At 39.5% G+C, this 22,045-nt stretch overlaps 1 protein-coding gene and 1 long non-coding RNA gene across 5 annotated transcripts in view; both read left to right on the top strand.

Annotated features, from left to right (window-relative positions):
- snx14 (sorting nexin 14) overlaps window positions 1-22,045 on the top strand; it is a 62,654-nt gene that overhangs the window by 25,643 nt on the left and 14,966 nt on the right. For all 4 annotated transcript variants that reach the window (XM_082147894.1, XM_082147893.1, XM_082147892.1 and 1 more), the window contains 5 exons: window positions 3,166-3,358; window positions 3,464-3,547; window positions 3,630-3,730; window positions 4,801-4,909; window positions 21,333-21,373. In XM_082147894.1, the coding sequence (XP_082004020.1) occupies window positions 3,166-3,358; window positions 3,464-3,547; window positions 3,630-3,730; window positions 4,801-4,909; window positions 21,333-21,373 (528 nt within the window). The remainder of the gene's footprint in view (window positions 1-3,165; window positions 3,359-3,463; window positions 3,548-3,629; window positions 3,731-4,800; window positions 4,910-21,332; window positions 21,374-22,045) is intronic.
- Window positions 10,559-18,823, top strand: LOC309482576. Its single transcript, XR_014200312.1, has 3 exons — window positions 10,559-11,669; window positions 11,900-14,190; window positions 14,697-18,823. It is a non-coding gene; the product is annotated as an uncharacterized lncRNA (long non-coding RNA).

The following is a 22,045-nucleotide window of genomic DNA, read 5'->3' as shown; positions in this document are numbered from 1 at the left end:
TAAAAAAGAATATTTTAAAAGGGTCATGACATGAGAAGTCAAATTTTCCTTGATCTTTTGACATAAAAGGTGGTGGGGGGGGGTTGTTAACCGTCTCGCCCCCTAAGGAGCCTGACGACCAGGTCGTGCTTCCCAACTAATTTGCCATCTATGTGGTCGTGATATGTTGAAATAGCGGCAGCATGTACTTTGAGGGTGGAGGGAGACAGCCTTCGCTCCAACCCTTGCTGCAAGAAGGAAAGCACGGACCCTATTGAACATCTTCGGGGGTCCTCTCGGCGAGAAGAACACCACTCAACGAACAGGTTCCACTTCAAGGCGTTCGCACGTTTCGTAGACGGCGCTCACGCAGAAGTGATGGTGTTAAGTACCTTGGGGGTAAGTCACCTAGAACCTCAATAGGGCCATAGGGTGCCCCGTCTCTGAGTCAGAAAGTCCTTCCTCAGAGTAATGGGCCAGGGCCAATAGGGAGCCACCAGAAGGACCTGCTCCTCGTCCTCCCTGACTTTGCATAGTGTCTGCGCAAGTAGGCTCACTGGGGGAAACGCATATTTGCGGAGGCCTCGGGGCCAGCTGTGTGCCAGTGCATCCGTGCCGAGTGTTCCCTTGGTCAGGGAGTAAAACAGCTGGCAGTGGGAGGTCTGCAAACAGGTCTACCTGAGCCTCTCCGAACTCTCTCCAGATCAGCTGAACCGCCTGGGGGTGGAGACGCCATTCTCCCGGGAGCACAGCTCGTGATAGCTTGTCGGCCACACGGTTGAGCACACCGGGGACATACATGGCTCGAAGCGACCTCAGATGCTTCTGACTACAGAGGAGGAGATGGCGGGCGAGTTGCGACATGCGACGGGAGAGTAGACCACTTTGTCGGTTGATGTACACAGCGGTCGCAGTGTTGTCCGTACGGACTAGCACGTCTCTGCCCTGTAGCGGCTTCTTTAAGTGTCTCAGAGCGAGACGTACTGCTAGCCACTCAAGGCAGTTGATGTGCCAATGCAGTTGGGGGCCCGTCCACACCCCTGACACTGCATGCCCGTTGTACGTGGTACCCCGGCCGATGGCAGAGATCTATGAACACCACAGCATGCCTGGACACCTGAGTGTGCTGTGCAACACTTACCTGGTTCTACAGGGCAGGAGGTGCAGGAGGCGGCTTGGTTCTCGAACCGCACACTGCTGCCCGCTGGCGATAGAAGAGGCAGATGAGAGTGGTGAGGATTCTCTCATCCCACTACTCTCCGGGCCCTCTTCAGACCCAGGGATAGAGGAACTGCTCTTTTTTGTTGTTGTTGAGAATTTGGGTACCACTGTGACTCCAATGGTGAAACAGAATTTAAATTCAAAGATTCATTTCCCGGCCCTCCACCTGGAGAGCAGCTCCACCCATCTCCAGGTCATCTCAGGGGTGACTGTTTCACCGACCACTTAAACAGCGGCTGAGACAGGCGGTGTTATCCTCCTGCAGCAGACACCGTAGAGCAGACTGTCCCGGAGTTTTTTTTTTTTTTTTTGCAGGGGATGACACCCTTGGCGAGGAGTAGACTGAGGGATGGCCCTCGTTGATCTCCACGGTCTCCCAGAGTGTCGAGCAGACCTGCAGCTGTGCTTTTACGCACAAGCAGCGGCTGGCCAACAACAGAGGGGACTCAAGCTTTCCGGAGAAAGAAGAGTCAACCGGCGTGCCGACGTGGTCATGTTCCCAAGCAAAAACATGAACCACCCACGAACACAGCCTCACATGTTTCCCAGGCATGCGAGACAGGAATCGTGGCCGTCAGTGAGGACAGGAAACAACCGCGTCCAGAAACACATTGGTGGAATGTCATCTTTAGAAAGATGCAATTCACACCCATATAAGCTCTTTCAGGGGAATGCTCTCCTTGGTACTGAAGCACGCAGGGGAACGGTTGCAGCGAACACAGACAGGAAATCTTCTTGGCGGACTTACCAGCCGTAAGAACGGCTATTCAGCGCTCTTGGCGCACTGTTACCAGCTGTGAAAACAGCCTTTTTGTTTTGCTCAGTAAAACAAAAACAAAAGAGAGAAAGAAAGAAAGTCGACCCCGCTGCTGCGCTGTATCGCCCGCACCAGACACGAGAGATCCTCCTGAAGAGCTTGCTCGTTGTTTGATCACTCAGTAGATTAAACAGCATCGAAACACTCTGCTCCTCAACAAAAAACTGAAGTGCAGTCGCACCTGCTGCTCATTAAATACCCGCGCTGCGTGGCTGAACAGCTGATGCAAATGATTGCACGCCAATGTGCATTGGCTCGTTTAGTTTCACTCAAAGTAGATTGGGCTCTCTAGCGAGATTCCTATCCGTCGGTCACGACGTTCGTCGAGAGTGACCGACTGATAAGGGAACAAACATAAAACAAACACAACAGACCGACTGTATATAAAGGCTATTCATATGACCATGTTTAAATGAAAGAATTTATACTTACATTTTGATACGCTACTTCACATAGGAAGAACAGACTTGCCAACTTACTGACCTGATGCAGACACATAGCTCAAGTGGACTGATATCGTCTTAATCTGGGGTGTGGTTTACATGAGGTAAACGTACAAATAAAAGGGGCAGTTTGTAATCTGCCCCAATGGCTCTCTGACAGCCCGATGCGGTTCCATTTTTTACCACATATTTACATTGGAAACCTGTGGGGCGCTGTAGGGGAGGGATGGCATTTTTATATATATCCTGCTCACTTTACGACTTAAAATAAACTAGAAAATGCTGAACACAAACATATTTACAATTTATTATTAATTCAGTGTATTTATCCAAAGGTCTATCTTTGGATAAATATATTTTTTAAAAAATCCATGCCATGGCCCCTTTAAATAAGTTCATTATTAATGCTAATTATAAGTAAATATTATATTCAAGCGTTTGCATTTAGCATGTTAGTCTGCTTTTATAATGTTTTGAATGGAATGAAGTGGATTTTGACAACCTTAAACCATTTTGATTTGCCATTGATTTCTCAAATTCAGCATTTGCTTTTATACTCAATGCTTTAAAAACATATTGTAAAAATAAACTTTTACAGAGCGTGCACACAAACACGCATTCGTTTTTTAATTGGCATTGGAATCTATTTTGGTGCTAAAAATAATTGAAATGGCTGGCTGAACATTTGCTGTTCTGTGTGGTGAGGTGGAGGAGGCAGTGATGGTGTTTGAGGACGACTCTCCAATGCCTGTGGAGGGGGTTGGAACTCCAGGATCATCCCGCAACCTCTCCGCTTGGACCATCTCAATCCCTTATGTGGATTTTTCTGAGGACGAGGTTAAGAAAGAGCGCAACCCAGTCTTCTGCATCGACGTGGAACGCCACGACAGGAAGAATGGTGAGTTTCAAAACTACATTTAGACTAAATAAATAAACATTTTTTTATCCGTCAATGTCCTGTGAGAACAGGGCCACTTTGTGAAAGCTCTTGTTTGTTTTGCAGTGGGGCATGAGACCGAGAGCTGGTCTGTGTACAGAAGATATGTGGAGTTTTACGTGCTTGAATCTAAACTCACAGAGTTTCATGGTAAAGTTAATTATTGTCTCTCTTTTCATGACTGAGCCTACATGTCTGTGGTTTATTTATCTAGTTTGATTTTGTATTACAGGCCCATTCCAGGATGCTCAACTTCCTTCCAAAAGAATCATTGGACCAAAGAATTATGAATTCTTGTCCTCCAAACGAGGTGAATTTGAGGAATATTTACAGGTAATTTACATGACCTTGTACACTTGATTCATCTTATTAACAAAGTATAAACATCATTCGTCTGCTATAAGGTTACATCAGTAAAATCAGTACTTCTAAATTTATAAAAGTAAATTACAAGCTCAGAGTCTCTAGCAGTGTGAGTTATAACATTACAACTAGTTAAATGCTAAATGGATATTAAACAAGGTAGAAAAATATTAACAATTTACTTAATGGCCTGGTTTCACAAACAGGGCTTAGATTAAGCCAGGATTAGGCCTTAGTTCAATTAGGACATTTAAGCATCTTTAATAAATATGCCTTAGAAAAAACATTACTGATGTGCATCTTAAAACAAAACAATGGCAGTGACATATTTTAAGATATGCCAGTGCAAGCTGCTTTCAGTTAAAACAGCTCAAACAGATTTTAGTCTGGGACTAAGCTTAAACTTTGTCTGTGAAACGGGGGAATATGTGAAAAGAAAAGGTGATCTACAATATTTACACAGAGATAGACACAAGAATTTTCCAAAGGGCTTTTCACACTGCGTTTAACCCCAGGTTATCGTCATACTAAAACCCGATTTTTACCCCGGGTAAATTACCATTTCATACTTGTAATTTAGATGTGGGGTTAGTACTGCTTTTTACCCAGGAGTATGACTTTTACAGTGTTAACCCTGCATTGCGATGCCAAACGTGTGAAGTGTGAATCTATGCAGTGTTAGAATGTTAAGGCTAGATGCTAGCAAAAGACAACCAATCGTGTGCCTCATATTCATGTGATTTGTACAGTCACAGAAACACTCCATGTTGTATAAAAAGTCATTACAGCATTTGATGAGAAAAATGTCAAATGGCAGCGGAAAAAAACGTCAATTGGAATGAAGAAGAGACCGTTTTGTTCTTATGTTTACAGTCCGAAAGATTCATTCAGAAAAAAAACATTGATAGTACAGTCAATAGTATAATATAAGGATGCACAATGCCAGGGTTAACTATTTCAAGTGTGAAAAGCCCTCAAGTGTGTTAATTTGATGTAATGTAATTTAATGTAAAACATTTTTTTCTGTGTGTTTTCTCCAGAAACTGCTGCATCACCCTGAACTGAGTAACAGCCAGCTGTTGGCAGATTTCCTTTCTCCCCACAGCATTGAGACGCAGTTCAATGATAAAGCGCTAGATGTCAACCTAGGTAGGCTGAACCTTCCTTAATCCACATAATCTGCTTAACTACACTACAACTCTAGTGGTCATTATATAAAACGCAAAGAAAAAAACCTATACATGAGAAATTGCTTAATAACTTAACATCCTTCACTGAAAATATACACAAGCTTAAAGTAATAGTTCACTTAAATGAATTTAAAAATCACCCTCAAGTTGTTAACCAAACAGTTAATAGGCCCCATTGACTTCCATAGTTTTTTTTTTTTTCCTACTATGGAAGTCAATGGGGTCCATCAACTGTTTGGTTACCGACATTCTTCAAAATATCTTCCTTTGTGTTCAGCAGAAGAAAGAAAATCATACAGGTTTGAAACAACGGGCCAGTAAATAATGACATAATTGTAATTTTTAAGTGAACTATTCCTTAAACAGAAAATATTCTGTTTTTTTTTGTCAGGCAATAATTTGCAGACTCGCATTAAGCTACGCAGTTGCGGGCTCCACTTGAATAAGTAGCAATGGAAGCAAAGCAGATCCAAGAGAATAAAAAAAAAAAAAAAAGAGAATTAAAAACAAAATAAAAGGAAGGAAAGAAAGAGAATTACAGTGTGGGAGGGTTTTAGTGAAGTAGTTAACCAGGATGAATCAAGTTCTGAGTATGTGATATGTAACGGCTGTTAAGCGCTGTATAGGTCTATATGACAAACAAATAAAAATAAACATATCCAGCCTTTTCTTGGGCTGAACGTATTTAATATGTGTGTTCGGGAGGTTGCAGTGACGGAAACAGTGAAAATTTAAGTTGGAAGGGGTGAAGCCAGTGTTTAGGCTATTAAGGAAATGTAATTTTGTCAAACAAGAACTTTTACTTTAAATAAATGTTGATTTAAAAGAAGCCTACTTTAGTGTAATATATCATCACCATGCGAGCGTGTTGTGGGACGCAAAAACGAAGCCGAAAGGCATTTTTGGTGGACATCTGAATATACGTAGCATTATCTCAAAGACCGAACAACTTGAACATTTACTGACGGACTCAAACATCGATTGCTTGTGCCTCACAGAGACTTGTTTAACCCCAATAACCCCTTTATCTGTTTTTAATATTCCAGGGTATAATGTGTATAGACGGGACAGAAGGAAAGGGAAAGGGGGTGGAGTCCTGATATATGTGAAAGACAGCATTCAAAGTCAGCAAATAGTCTTTCCGGAAAATAATTTGGAATGCGTGGGGGAAAACTTACACTATCCCCCCAAATGTATTTTGCTGTCCTTTGCAGTCTACCGCCCTCCTACTGCCACACATTAATTTTAGGATTGTCTAAATGTTATACTTAAACAATATGGAAATTCTTATGGGTGATTTTAACTTAAACTGGTAACATAAAACACGTAGGAAAAAGCCGAAACTTTTCAGATGACGCAGATGATCCATAAGCCCACAAGAATAACAAAGTCTTCACAAACGCTTTTAGACTTAATTTTCACAAATAAACCAGACAGAATTAGAAAGATTTATAACCTCATCACTGGGTTATCAGATCATAATCTTACTCTGGTCTCCAGAAAATTGTCAAAAACACGCTTTAAAAATCAGAACTCAATGAAGGGGAAATCCATGCCTTTTATCGCTCCAAAGGACATGGCCTTCATTGAAAATGAAATAAAGCAAATAAACTGGCATGACACCATTGGTAGTATGCCCTGTGAGCCAGCCTGTGCTGATTTAATGTCGACCATTAAAGGCATTATATTAAAATACACCAGGAAAAGGGGCAAGAAAACAAATAAAAAATATAATCTACCCTGGTTTAACACAAATCTCTGGGAATTAATGAAAAAAAGGTATGCTTCTTTGAAAAAGTTTTAAAATCAAAATTAAATACTGATCATCTGATTTTTAAAAGTTTAAGAAATAAAGTCACACAACAACTTAGAAAGGCTCGAGCAAATTTCTTCCTCAATGTTATTAGTCAGGCAAAAGGAAACTCTAAAAAGTTATGGAAGAGCATTGACAAATTACTTGGAAGGGAAAAATCAGCAAATAAACATTTAAAACTCATGGTGGATGGCTGTATCCAGGATGATGACCAGATTATTTGGGAATGTTTGAATGATTATTTTATAAATTCGGTACGAGAATTGAGTCTAAGTTTACCAAAAATAACCTGTGATGATTCTGCTTTCAAGTTTTCCTTAATCAACACAGGGAAAGTTGAAAATGTAATTTCACTTCTATCTAATAGTAAAGCTAAAGATATATATGGTTGTGATACAGCTTTTCTTAAACAACACAAGACATCTATTATGATACCTCTAGTGATGATTATAAACAAGTCTTTTAACGAAAATATTTTTCCCAGTGTACTTAAGCCTGCCATTGTCACCCCGTGTATAAATCTGGGGATACTCAAGTGGTCTCTAACTACCGACCCATCAGTATTCTCCCAGCTGCATCAAAGGTTATCGAAAACGTTGTGGCAGAACAACTAATAGCACATCTGGACTCTTACGTCCTTTTTCCATCCTATGCAATTTGGTTTCAGGAAAAAACATTCCACTGAAACTGCATGCTGCTACTTCCTTGAGGAGATTAAAACTTGCTTAGATCAAGGAGGAGTGGTGGGAGCAGTCTTCTTAGATTTACGCAAAGCCTTTGATACAGTTAACCATGAGGTACTGATACACAAACTGGCCAAATACGATATCTCCACAAATGTCCAAAATTGGATAAAATCCTACTTGATAAATTTAAAACAATGTGTGCAAATAAATGGCACAATGTCTACGTCTCTTGTCTCTACTGTGGGAGTACCACAGGGGTCAATTCTAGGGCCACTGCTGTTTTACTTATATATTAATGACCTGCCTTCGGTCTGCAAGGGCATAAATATTGTTATGTATGCTGATGACACAGTATTATATACCCATGGGAGAAGTGCAACAGACGTAGCCAAAAAATTATCAAGTGTCATGAGCAAGGTCAGTGACTGGTTACATGACTCATTCCTCACATTAAATGTTGAAAAAACTGTAACTATGTTCTTTACAAACCGGTCTATACTTAAAACTTATCCGGAAATTTTTGTAAATGGCCAACATATAAAACATGTAGATACATTAAAATATTTGGGGGTAACTCTAGATTCGACACTTAGCTTTAAAGGTCATGTTAAAAAATTGTGCAACAAATTGAAATTTTATTTAGTAAATTTTAGATACATAAGAAACTCTCTCACCACTGAAGCATCCAATACTTATTTAAATGCAATGATCATCCCCCACCTTTTGTACTGCATTACATCCTGGTCTCAGGCATGTAAAACAGTCATAAAACCTTTAAGTCAAGTATATTTGTATAGCGCTTTTCACAATACAGATTGTATCAAAGCAGCTTCACAGTATTACATTAAAATAATACAACAAGGTTTGTTTCTAGTAGAATTTATTGATTGATAAAATAAAATTAAATATCCCCAACTGAGCAAGCCAAAGGCAACAGTGGCAAGGAACCGAAAAACTCCATCAAGTGAGCTAATGGTGTCCTAAAACTCCATCAGGTGACCTAATGGAGAAAAAAAAAACATTGGGAGAACCCAGGCTCAGTCGGGGGCCAGTTCTCCTCTGGCATTTATGAGCTAGAGGCCGGATTGTAGTTTGAACTGTAAGATAAAAAATATGATATGAATGCCTGCTGAAGAGATGCGACTTTAATCTAGTTTTAAACTGGGAGAGCGAGTCTGAGCAACGAACAGTATCAGGAAGACTATTCCAGAGTTTTGGAGCCAAATGTGAAAATGCTCTCCCTCCTTTGGTGGTTCTGGATATCCTAGGTATGACCAAAAGCCTTGAATTTAGTGATCTTAAAGAGCGCGATGGATTATAGGGCGATAGAAGATCCGTTAAATAGACTGGATCTAAGCCGTTTAGGGCTTTATAAGTCAGTAGCAATACCTTGTAATTAATACAGAACTTTATAGGTTACCAATGCAGTGATGATAAAATCGGTGTTATATGATCATATTTTCTTGATCTCGTAAGAACTCTAGCGGCGGCATTTTGGACTAACTGTAGCTTGTTTATTGAGGATGCAGGACAACCAGCTAATAAAGCATTACAGTAATCTAGTCTCGAGGTCATGAATGCATGAACTAACTTTTCTGCATCAGAAACTGATAGCATATTACGTAGCTTAGCAATGTTTCTAAGGTGGAAAAAGGCTGTTTTTATAACATATGAAATATGATTATCAAAAGACAGGTTGCAATCGAGTATAACACCCAGGTCTTTTACTGTAGAGGATAAAGTAACAGGACATCCTATGATGTTAAAGTTGTATTGTGCGAGGTTTTGTGGGCGGTTTTTTGAACCGATAAGTATTACCTCTGTCTTGTCTGGATTTAATAAAAGAAAATTACGCGTCATCCAATCTTTTATATCTTTAACACACTTTAAACTAAAAATTTAGCGTTTTCATCCGGCCGTGATGAAATATATATTTGAGTGTCATCAGCATAACAATGGAAACTAATTCCATGTTTCCTTATAATATTTCCAAGTGGCATCATATATATTGAGAATAACAGAGGGCCTAATACAGATCCCTGCGGCACTCCATAGTTTACTGGAGTTATGATAGATTTTTCTCAATTTAAATAGACAAAATGGTAGCGGTCAGATAGGTATGATTTGAACCAGCTTAATGCTTGTCCTTGAACACCAGTATAATTTTGTAGTCGATTTAAGAGTAATGTGTGATCTATAGTATCGAACGCAGCACTAAGATCAAGTAAAACTAGTATTGAGATACAGCCTTGGTCAGAAGCTAAAAGTAAATCATTTGTGATTTTAACGAGTGCGGTTTCAGTGCTATGATGCGGTCTGAATCCAGACTGAAACTTTTCATAGATATCATTTTGTTGCAAGAAAGAGCCCAGTTGAGCGGACACCACTTTTTCTAATATTTTAGACATAAATGGAAGATTTGAAATGGGTCTATAATTTGCTAGGTTATTATGATCTAATTGTGGTTTCTTAATGAGAGGTTTTATAACTGCCAGTTTAAATGTTCTTGGAACATGACCTAAAGATAAAGACGAGTTAATAATATTGAGGAGAGGCTCTTCCACTACAGGTAACACTTCTTTCAGTAGTTAAGTTGGTATAGGATCTAATAAACATGTTGTTGTTTTAGATGAAGTGATACGTTTATTTAACTCTTTTTGTTCTATAGTTGTAAAGCACTGTAATTGTTCTTGCGGGGTGATAATTGAAGCTGAATTATAAGGCGTGATTGAAGATTGAACGTTTACAATTGTGGTTCTGATGCTTTCTATTTTCTCAGTGAAGAAGTTCATGAAATCATTACTACTGAACTGTAACGGGATATTTTGTTCGGGTGACGTCTGTTTATTTGTTAGTCTAGCCACGGTGTTAAATAAAAACCTTGGATTGTTTTGGTTGTTTTCTATTAGTTTGCGGAGGTGCTCAGCCCTGGCCGCTTTTAGGGCCTTTTTATAACGTGACATACTGTCTTTCCACGCGATTCTAAAGACCTCTAAATTAGTTTGTTTCCATTTACGCTCTAAAATACGGGTTTCTCTCTTTAAAACATGAGTAGTATTGTTGTACCTTTAGAATCTTTGTATAAAAACTGTCTCAAGATCCATGACAAAAAAACACGTCATTACCATCACTGTCAAATACTCGTCAAATATGATATACTTAGTCTTGATAATCTAATAAAACACTCAAATGTGTCTTTTCTACATAAAATCATATATAGTGCTACTGCTTCCCCTCTGAAAAAGTTTGTAACACTCTGCTCCGAAAAAACAGTGTGAACAGAACAACTAGAAGTGTCACAAGGGGGAGTGTAGCTTCCCACAACGTAAAACCCAATTTGGGAGTTCCTCCTTCTCACGTGTGGCCATGAGGCAGTGTAATACCCTTCCCACAGAACATATCTTATGTACAGATTCTCACACTTTCTCATGCCTAACAAAGAGTTGGTTGTTAAGTAAGTTTGCACACATCTTTGAGATAATATATCTGTGTGTGTGTGTGCGCGTGTGTGAATGAGTGTCTAGAGTTGGATTGTACTCTAATGCAGTGTTTCCCAACCTTTTTTCAGTCAAGGCACCCTTTGAATTTTTTTTTTAAATGTGTGGCACCCTACACTAGTGTTGTCACGATACTATACCTTGAAATGTATCAATTTTCAATACCACAGGGAAGAACTGCCGTATAGGCCTACTGTCATATAGATATTTTTAATATTATCAAAAACAAAATTGTCCATCCATTTAAAGTCTAGGAAATCATTAATTTCTTCTGAAGAGATCACTTTACATGATGACATATTTAATTGAGGCTTTTATTCATATATAAACATTGCTCAATTACCATTGCAAATCTCACCTAAATGTTTGCTCACTCAGTGTATTTGTGTTTTATATTGGGATAATTTTGTTATAATTGCACAAGATAGCTTGTTTTTAATATATTTTATGTAATAATTTCACAGTTAATATCCAAATTAATGTAGAAACAACATAAAGACAGTAGGCCTATATTTCAAATAATTGTTTAATGGCATCTTTTTATGAATGAAGTGTTATTTGATTCTGATGTCACTTCTACACATGTGGATCCCACACGCGTCCCATTTTCTCACAACCCTTAACGTTCATTTAAGACTTTATTTAACTAATTTAAGACTGCTCTCATGAGGATACTCAAAGCAAAAGCGTGAAAGAGAAGTCGATTCTGGCGCGCATCGTTCTGTGCGTCGTGTGTGTCGTGTGTGTCAGCATCACAGACAGCGCATTCTCTTTTGTATTTGATCGCTTGCATGGTTTAAAAGCATTTGCATGAAGAAGAACGTGATTATATAATGTAAGGCTAGCCAAAGGATGACAGAAAAAAACCCGGATGCTGCTTTAATTGTGTTAAATATTTTTAACGCGTTAAACTGAAAAACATTAATCGCACGCGTTACCGTTGGCGTTGACAGCAGCACGGACATAACCGATGTGTTTATGTGAATACGCGGCAAGACGGACGTTGTGACAAAGTTTTCGTGTATTTGACCGTAAGCACAACAATGAAAATAGGCAGCTTTATGTGGACACTGGGAATGAGACACGGGAATAAAATCACGCGCAAGCGCAACCTCCGCAATTCAACGCCGAAAACTTATGATTCGCATTTTTATTATAAATTTGTGCGCATTATTTGTTGTTATTAGAGACTTCCGACGATCCGAGATTGATAGTAAAAAAATTGAGATGGAGTTTTTACACGGCACCCCTGCTCTCGCCAGAAGGCACCCCGGTTGGGAAACGCTGCTCTAATTTGCCTAAGATGCTACTGAACTGTTTAAGTGTGGTTGCTGGAGAGGGAGGAGACAGAGAGTAAATGGGCTGATGGCCTCCCTGTTTCTGTTTTTTTGCAAACCTGTTTGTTTGTAATTACAATGGACATCACTTTATCCATAATCCTGTGAAATTTCTATTTTAAAATCGTAAAAAAAATAAATAAAAATAAAAATTGTCATACCTGCCCAGGGACTACAGGTGGAAATTAGCAATTGTTGCTATAACCTGGCCCAAGACATATTCTCTTGTTTAACAAGTTTAATGTTTATTTGGGCATTGTCCCTGTTTCAAATAAAACAATTTCCATTCCTTTTCCATTTCCATACCATATCATACCATATCATCACGTGTAACACTGAGAATTAGAATAATTGTAATGCGGCAGTTGGGTGCGGATATCTAAATCTGAGAAAATCATAGGTTCAGGTGGGTGGTGGCGGGTGGATGGATGTTTTGCAACCTCAGTCCCAAAGGCTTTACAGTGAACACAGTGCATTGGATGGATGGTGGATGTACGGCTTACAAAAGAAATCTCTGTGTTCTTTTCATCCTCTCTCGACTCTTCAGCTCTTTACATTTTGCACACTAGTTAGCTCCCTGTCACGTGACAACGGAGCGCAGTGAAAGGGAGTGATTGACGGCTAATATTAACCAATCTAAAATCTGCTTTAAAGTTAAGAACGTAAAGAGGAAGTTTGAATTGGTTATGTGATAAAATGGTGGACCGGTCACTGTATCAGCTCACTGCAGCCAAATACTGCCAACGTTTTGTTCAGAAATTAAAACAGGACGCACCTCAATTATTATTTGCACAGATACTACCAAATATATTCTGAGGTTGCACAGATAAAATTTCGGGAGCATATGCGACCAAAATGTTCGTTATTTCGAGCTTTGCAGAACATCTGCACCCTTGTATGCCGTTTTAGGTCAGCTGCCTCTGTGCTTTACTAGAATTCATTCACATTTAAATTGACTGATTTGGGCATGTCACACAATTATAATTGAAAAGTATATTTTTACTAATATAATAAATTGAAAAAATCCTCACTAGGGATGGCCGATATGGACTTAAAACTATATCACGGTATTTTCTGGTATTTATTGCGATAACGATATCAATGACGATATAAATATGGTACCATTCACCACTGTTTTTGGCTACAAGTGATAGCTGCATGTAGTCTTGAGAGCCTCGGAAACACGAACACTGATCTAAAGTAAAACATACCCATCATCAAATAGGCTCCTAATATACATAAAAGAATAAAACAAACTGTAAACATCCAAACACCAGCCCTTGCAGAAATGGAAAAGTTGCAGATATACATTTCTTCTGTAAAAGTGCAGATAATGTTTAAATAGTGCAACTGTACTGAAAAACATCAGACAATAATAATTCAAATCAATTACAAGTTTGAAATGTAAAAAAAACGAACAATAATACTGATAAGATAATAATACCTACTACAAATTCTATTACTAATAACAATATAAACCGCACTAAGGATTGATGAGCTGGGTTCATGAATATTAATCACTTATGCGTTTGCGCATTAGTTTCTGCTTGCTCATAAAGGTTGAATAATTCTAAATGAACTCCATTATTTTTTACAGGAAAATACAACTAATTATATTGTTTACATGTAGAGCATCAATTCTGTTCAATGTGAGAAACACTGAGCACTCTTAGTAAACCGGCAGCGAGTCGGGCGCCTCACACTGGTGTTTACTGTGTGTCAGATACACTGTGCATTCATTAGGATGAACTGAAACAGTGCGCTTTACCAGTTCTAGATTGTAGAGGTTGTTCCTCGTTTAGCGACAAACTCCCCCTCACACGCTTCACGTACACCTTCCGCCATAGTTGATTTCGCTCTGCACGTGAGCTGCGAATGGGTCAAAACAGAAATACGTCATCAACTAGGCTTTATCTAGCCTGGGTTTCCCCATGCTGCCTTGCACGCAGAGCGATTTTATTCACGCTGCTAGGCAGCCTGGATTCCATGGACCAGATTTTTGCCTCAGCGAGGGAACCAATCACAGAACGGGGAGGGAGCAGCAGGACGATGACGACGTCTATGCGACACACCGAAGCAGTTTGTTTATATCTATGGATCCAACATGGCAGCAGACGCGAAGTTACCTTTCGATGCAGCCTTAGATAGTGTTCTAAGTAGTTGAACACCATCGTGTACACAAATCTCTGACCCATCGTCTTCTTCCTCGTCGAATTTCTGTTGCTCTACATACATCATCTGGTATAATTGAAACGACTGGCTATGAGCTACGTACAGGCGCATTTGATAGACATTCGTAGCGCCCAATAAACAGCTCTGGGCATTCGTAAACCACGCCTCAAATACGAGAAAATGAACATGTGGTTCCCAGACCACGTCTCAATGAGACGAGGTCTGACGTTAGCCAGGCTAGGCTTTATCGTTATTATCGCGGGAAGTCTAATTCTTATTGTGAGTACCGTGATACAAACTGAACTGTGAGTAATTTGAACCGATACACTTACTGAGCACTTAATAGGAAAACAGTCCTCGCTTTGCTCTTAAAACATCTTGGTTACTGTTGTAACCCCTGTTCCCTGGTGGAGGGAACAAGACGTTGTGTGGATGTACGGACACTAGGGGTCACACTTAAGAGCCCCAAACACCTCTGATACTTTGAGAAAAGCCGAATTGGCGAGTCGAATTTGCATGCGACACTCCACCGGACATACGGATATAAAACTAGATGATGTGCATCTACTCATTCGGGTTTGTGCTAAGGAGCTGAGAGCGTGTCCCGGCCATTCAGTGGGATTCTGGGAAATCACTACAAATGGAGCATTTAGCTCAAGTACACGGGCTGACCTGAAATGTGCATACATCACAAGTACTGGGCCTGGGCTTAACATTATAGTGTTGCCCATTCAAGTGATGACTGATTGGTGTTAATAGCCTGACGTGTACCAAGACATTGGCACATTCCCCTTAACACCATTACGTCACCACTTCCAGCCTGGACTGTTCACACACTGCAGGTACAGTTCATGGATTAATGCGTTTGCATTAAGATTCATCAGACCAGGCTGTTTTTCCAGTGTTTCCATTTTTGGCAAACCTGTGCACACTGCTGCCTCATCTTTCTGTTCTTGGCTGACAGAGGTGAACCTGACTTGGTCTACTGCTGTTGTAGCATAACTGCTCCAAGTTTCCACATGCTGTGCATTATGTCTCGAGAACGGAAGGATTAACCAAAAACAATCTACATAAACTAACAAAAGAAATTAAAAACAATTACAGAAAAACAATTTATTTTCTTTTGAAAGCTGTAGGGAGGTGGTCCTGTTTTTGGCCAGACAAGGAGATGGTGTATGTATCTCCTTGTCTGGCCAAAACCAGGACAACCCCCCTACAGCTTTCAAATTAACTAACACAAAATGATTCAAATGTTTGGGTTAAAGAGAATCTCTTACAAGAGGACTAAAGATCATTTCTTTGGAATATTACAACAAGGAAGTCAACAGAAGGGACTGTTGCTCCAGTTCTCCACACTCCAAACATCTCAGCTCTGCCTTGTAACTCCTCCAGTGGACCAATCAGGATAGCAGTCATCAGTGAGATCACCAAATGATTGCTCTCCACCTGATAGTCTTTGTTTTAGAGAAAGAAAACAAACAGAACAAAGGGGCTATTTACACGACACCGTTTTAAACTAAAAATGTAAACATTTTGTATGCGTTTTGGCCGTACGTTTACACGACAACAGCGTTTTGGGAGCCTGAAAACGCAAACTTTTGCAAATGGGTTTCAAAGTGCAAGTTTTTGAAAATGGTCCCTGTGTAAACAACAAATACCCGAATCTCTGAGGACGATGACGTCATGCACATGCGTATTACGTGTTCAGTCTGTAGTGTTTCATCGCCATCTAATGGCCTGGTGTTACATAAGTACAGGCGGAAGCAACTGCAAGTAAAAAGACTCTTTATTAGAACAAAGTTCACTCAGGATGAAACTCAGGAGAATCAATGTTCACTAGTGAAGAAGCTCAGGAAACCGTGGAACATCAGGTGGTAGACAACTGATCGCACGCAGCAGACAGCAGGAGAGCGGTGACGATGGGACTGAGATGGTGAGATCGTGAGAGAAGAATCCAGAATCCAGAGAAAACGGGAAACACGAGGAACACAGGATCAGGCACGAACACGGGAAGCTTCGACAACGTTCTGACAAACACAAGATGAAAGACAAGGCATTAAGTAGGCTGGCTAGATCATGGAATGCAGTAACGCCCACATGAAACAATCAGCGCAAACGAGACACACACACACATATATACAGACACAAGACATGAGTAAGACAACAGATCGACCAACCGTGACACCTGGCAGCAGAATACAGCGTTTGTAGTCGTTTTTTTGCGGATCCGTGTGAATGGGGATCGTTTTGATGATGGTGTCGTCTGTGCGCAGAAAACTCAAAGGAAAAACTTCTCAGTTTTAAGCATATCGTTGTCGTGTAAACGCACCCAAAGAAAGCAGAGAAAAAAAACACTCCCACTTTTATACAAATCCTAGGATGTAACAAATGCTTACTCTGGAGTGTTTATCTGAGTTGAGCTTTGTGGTCTGCTCGCGAGTGTGGATTTGGTTTGAGTGTGTCAAATCAAATCCACCACACAGATCTTACCGTTTCCTTCAAATTCTGTCCTTCAAATACAATAGTATTTTTCATTATATTGGGAAGAGCACGAAAATGGTTACCATTAGGCTCCTGTCTGTCTGCGCACGACACCAACAGCACCTGCGTGAGCAGAGGTTTTCTGTCTCTGTTGCTAAGCCATATCTCTTAGATGAAGTAAGTTCACATCACTGATCATTATTCGCACGGAAATGTTTTCTCAGAACACGAGTTCTGCTGTTTAGAACACAATTCAAAGTGGAATTATCATGCGGCAAGCAATCATCGCTGTAGATAAAACATTAAAACACAGCATTCCACAGGAAAAGTGTTCAAAAAGTGCATTCCACAGGAAAAGTGCTTTCCTGTAGCTCAAACAGTAGAGCGTTGGCGCTTGCAATGCCAAGGTCATGGGTTCGATTCCCACGGAAAGCAAAAGCTGATAAGAATGTACAATGAAATGCAATGTAAGTGGCTTTGGATAAAAGTGTCTGCCTAATGCATAAATGTAAAAGCAGCGCATCCACTACAAATATTTATATTTAAATTCAAATAAATATATATTGTAGCCTAACTTCTGGATAATTGCTTCATGGAATTTCAGTGCTTAACTCCATTTAATGAGAGTGGTATACTTAATCTAAATGTGTTTATCAGATGTAAAGCAGTTTAAATCATTCTGTTTACTTTGCTCACTCAAGAGTGTGTGTGTGTGCGCGTACGGTGCGCACATATTTATGGCTAGTTTATTTTTTATAAAAAACGTATGCGTACGCAACATTTATACATCAGGCCCCAGGGACCTCGTTTATCAACAGTGCGTTGAAAAGGTTCTATATTTAGACCTACGGATGAAATTTAGAATGTGTCTAAGTACAAATAAATCCATGTTTATCAAACATGTGCACGTGGTTCTTACGCACACCAGTAAGAAATCATTGTTGATAAATCCCTCATTTTCTTAAGCACCATGCTCGTTCACGTTTATGGTCATTTGCATTCAGAAACGCCTCCAATGAACCATATACGCTCACAAACACCTCCCTTTATAAATCACGAGAATGTATTCACCAAAATCATGGCAAAGAGGGCGGAAAAGAGAAACTTCTCAGAAACAGAAATTGACGTGCTGGTGAGCCAAGTGGAAGAAAACCACAAAGTGCTATTTGGGCCACTCACTTCAGACATAAACAAAATAAAAAATTGTACCTGGGAGAAAATAACGGCTGCTGTTAATTCTGTTGGGTCAGAGGAAAAAACACCGCCAGAAATAGCAAAGAAAGGGTTTGACATTAAAACCGCTGCCAAAAAAAGGTTACAACACACAAATTGGAAATATCTGCTACTGGAGTAGGACAAAAAACACTTGAACTATGTGATTAGTAATAGAGTATTTACAATTAAAGGACCCAGGAAACACGCGGCAGCACAGCTGTGCTTATATTTACACACATTCCTACATGTAAGTTCAAGTTGGTAGATGCTACAGTTTGTGTGAAACTGTTCTTGCGTACTCATTTCGCACACATCTGTGTGTATGCACTGGTGATTAATGAGGCCCCTGGACTTTTAGCATTTAGGGGAGGAAACTAGGTGGGAGATTTACATGTCGGTCTCTGGATGAAAGGGAGGATCCTGTAAAAATTACTATCTTGCAAGAACATTATGTTTTCAGTCATGCATACCATTATTGGAAGCTTTCTTCTTTAGAAAACAACAGGAAGGTCATTACACATCTTGTTAATGCAAAATTATACACTGGAAAAATGCTTTTCTTACTTAGTATTTTTGTCTTGTTTCCTGTCCAAATATAAAAAAAAATCTTAAATCAAGATGCATTTACATTGATAAGTAAAATGGCAAAAAAAAAAAGAAATAAAAATAAAATAGTTGTTCTTGTTTTCTGAAAAACAAAACAAAACAAGCAAAATCATCTGCCAATGGAGTAAGAAAAATAATCTTAATTAAAACGTAAGAGTAAATAAAAATTTACAATTTTTTGGGACATAGTATTCTTCCTCTCCCATTGCAAATATGATTGGAATTGTTCCTCAGGGGATTTACACTGAATTATCTGATGTAATACTGTAGCTGTTATTAATATGGTATCAGTCTTGTAATTCATAAAGTCATTGCTGCTTTTGGGAAATGTCTGAACTTGTTGAAGCTCTATTTCTCGTTACTTAAGCTACCGTATCAAATAAATACCAAAGGTTTTCTTTAGCAGTAGATAAGGTATAAAGTTGTTCCTTTAAGGGATCTGTTGTACCCCTAAACGTACAGTGCAGGAGTTCTTGCATGCATTACTTGATTTAATGGAGAAAGTAAAAAAAAATGCCCCTAATTACTCAATGCAGACACACTTTTGTGTGATCAGTTTGTGGAGAATGTTTGTAATTGTGCTCTGCGTAGGGAGCTTAAGCGATTTGTATGTAATAAATGGGAATTTGAGGCAGTATCGGTAAGTAGACTGCAGTGGTTCTGCATTGTCATTCCTAGTGTTATGCCTCTAGAATTGGTTGAGTTAAAGGAAATACCAAAGCAGCGACAGAGACAACTAGATCAGCTTACCCAAAATTGTTATTCATTATTTCAGGGTAAGCGTAATTGGCCAACTGTTTTTTTGCAGGCGGTGTCAGAATCCTGGGCGTTATGCCAGTGATGGGGTTTTCCTTTGGGTCCTAATCATCCTCGGGTGGTCCGGGGATCTGGCACCAACAATCATGCACCAAAATGGCTTTGCATTGAAAGTTGTCCAGGCTGGTGAAGTTGGGTCGTAGACTTACAGTATTAGATAACAGTCAGCCGTGGGGGGAAAGGATGTGTTTGGAGAATTTTCAGGGAGCCCATGAATCATTTAGACAACATGAGTTAAACAGTGTTTGAGACAACATCTGTGTGGCTGTTTCCCAGCGGAAAGAGATAAAGTTTTGCATAAACTACCAGATTATGGTCCACAAAATCTGTTTGTTAATTTGTAGCTTTGTTTTGTCCTTAAATATCTTTAAAAAAGAAGAAGAAGAAGACCCCATACATTTTTTGACAAATTTGTTAATTTATAAGAAGAGAGTAAAAAATAACAAATTATAAATATCGCCAGACTTTGCGCTTGTTTTATTTTAAACCCAAGCATCGATATTTATAATTTGTTATTTTTTACTCTCTTCTTATAAATTTTGTGTCTGAAAGGGAAACTCCTACAAACACATGTGCAAATAAGGTCGGCCTCATAAATAACTGCCCACGCCTGCCTTTTCAGAGCTCATTTTTCACTGCGTGTCTTTAGTAAATCCTGAGTGTAGTTTTTTAATGCTAAAAGAGGGTTTGCGCTGGTGAAAGCTGTTAGTACTGTAAATCTGGCCCCATGTGTATTATGTGGCATTTTAGTTCATATTACTCTTGCCACATTCTGCCACATTCTGAGACACATGGAGAGCAACACAGCTTGGTGCTCAATTCATTAATAGAGTTTACACTCACTGACTTCACACACTCATTATTGCGTAGTGATTTTAGTGGTTTATCATGTTTTCCCCTGGCTCATCTGTTATCCAGCAAACACGAGGAGTGACTGTATTTTTTTATTTTTTTATATATAATTATTTGTTATTCATTTCGAAGCCTTTATCCGAGCCTTTCAGAATAAGCTTTTCAGCTTTGGCCACATACATCCCTATTGGGTAAATATTGCGAAAATGCTGAAACAAAGCGTTTTCAGTGTACTAAAGGTTATAACAAAACTGACTTTCTTGAGAAGCCTGAAAGAAGCTTGTGTCCATGTCAGAGCTGCTGTCTGACACAATCTACAGTTTCATCATCCTTGGGTACAGCTTGACCTTTATTTTATTTAGCTTTCCAGTGGAAAGTCTTTTCGAAGACTGAAGTATGTATGTTTATCTCCTCCTATTCCTGTTTTATTTGGCTTTGCTTAAAGTAATTTAGAATGATACCAAAATCATTCTGGATCGTGGCCTTAAAACTACGGTACAGACCAAACTGTTGCAGCCCTAATAAGTCATTCATATTTAAGAACTTGAAACATCTGTTGTGCTTCCAGGATCTGTGCAGTGAGGGCTAGCCAAACACAGTTTTTTTTTTACAGTGATATATAACACACAGATGGCTAGAGTGATTCTTGGTTCTTTTATTCCTGTCCGTGAGAAACTCAGCTCAATCACTTTAACTTCAATCCCAGACGCTTTCCTTATCCAGTCTGAAACAACTTGACAGCATCTGTTAGGGATTGCAGAGGGAGTCCCTAAGTGTAATACTTTTAATTAGGGGGATATACAGAGGCCAAAAAACTGTAAACACTGAAAAGTCTATTAAACATAGGAAAAGTGGACTCTGAATTCAATTAATTCACTTGATTATTTTGTTTTGTTTTTCTCTGCAGGGAAGATATTTAAGTCTGTGCCAGGAAAACTAATGAAAGAGGTAAGAATTTGGATTTTACATTCTGAACGAATTTCCACTGTAAAGCACAATGAAATCAAAACAAATTCCTAGTCTTCTATTGAACAGTTCATCATTTGTATGATGTCCAGATGGTCTTAAGCAGCCTTTGTTAAGCACATTTGCCATGGCGACTATAGCTGGTTTGAGCCCTGCACAGCTGAACCGGTCCACAAGGGAAAACAACATCTGAAAACAAGATGGCTTTTTGGCTGACTCCACTTTGTACTTGGGTCATGTTATTGCCAAATAGTCATTAGTTACCTTTACATGGACATTGTTTCAAATGCAAGGAAATCATTCCGATTGATGAATCTGAACGTAGTGTTTACATGAACGCTGAATAAAGTGATCGGGTGATGTGTGTGCTTTTATATCACAAGCTTCACATCTGGTTTTTTATGTGCTCACCACACGAATGTGCTGAGTTTCCTGTGGTTGGAACATGCAAACCTGTGGGACAACAGACACGACAGTCATTTAATAACACTATATTCAACAACAACAGCTCGTTCTGTGGGTCATACCTCTTTATACCATCTCTACTGTACACCATTGCACACGCACAGAACTTTCCAGTTTCAGTTTTCAATGCGATCCAGTGTTTACATGTCCTATCCAACAGATTAAAAAAGGTTTAAACCACCCCTTACG

Source organism: Leuciscus leuciscus (genome assembly GCF_965113295.1).
Source record: "Leuciscus leuciscus genome assembly, chromosome: 19".
Classification (NCBI taxonomy): Eukaryota; Metazoa; Chordata; class Actinopteri; order Cypriniformes; family Leuciscidae; genus Leuciscus; species Leuciscus leuciscus.
Note: the sequence above shows the minus strand (reverse complement) of the source record. Positions and strands in the feature narration are given on the sequence as shown.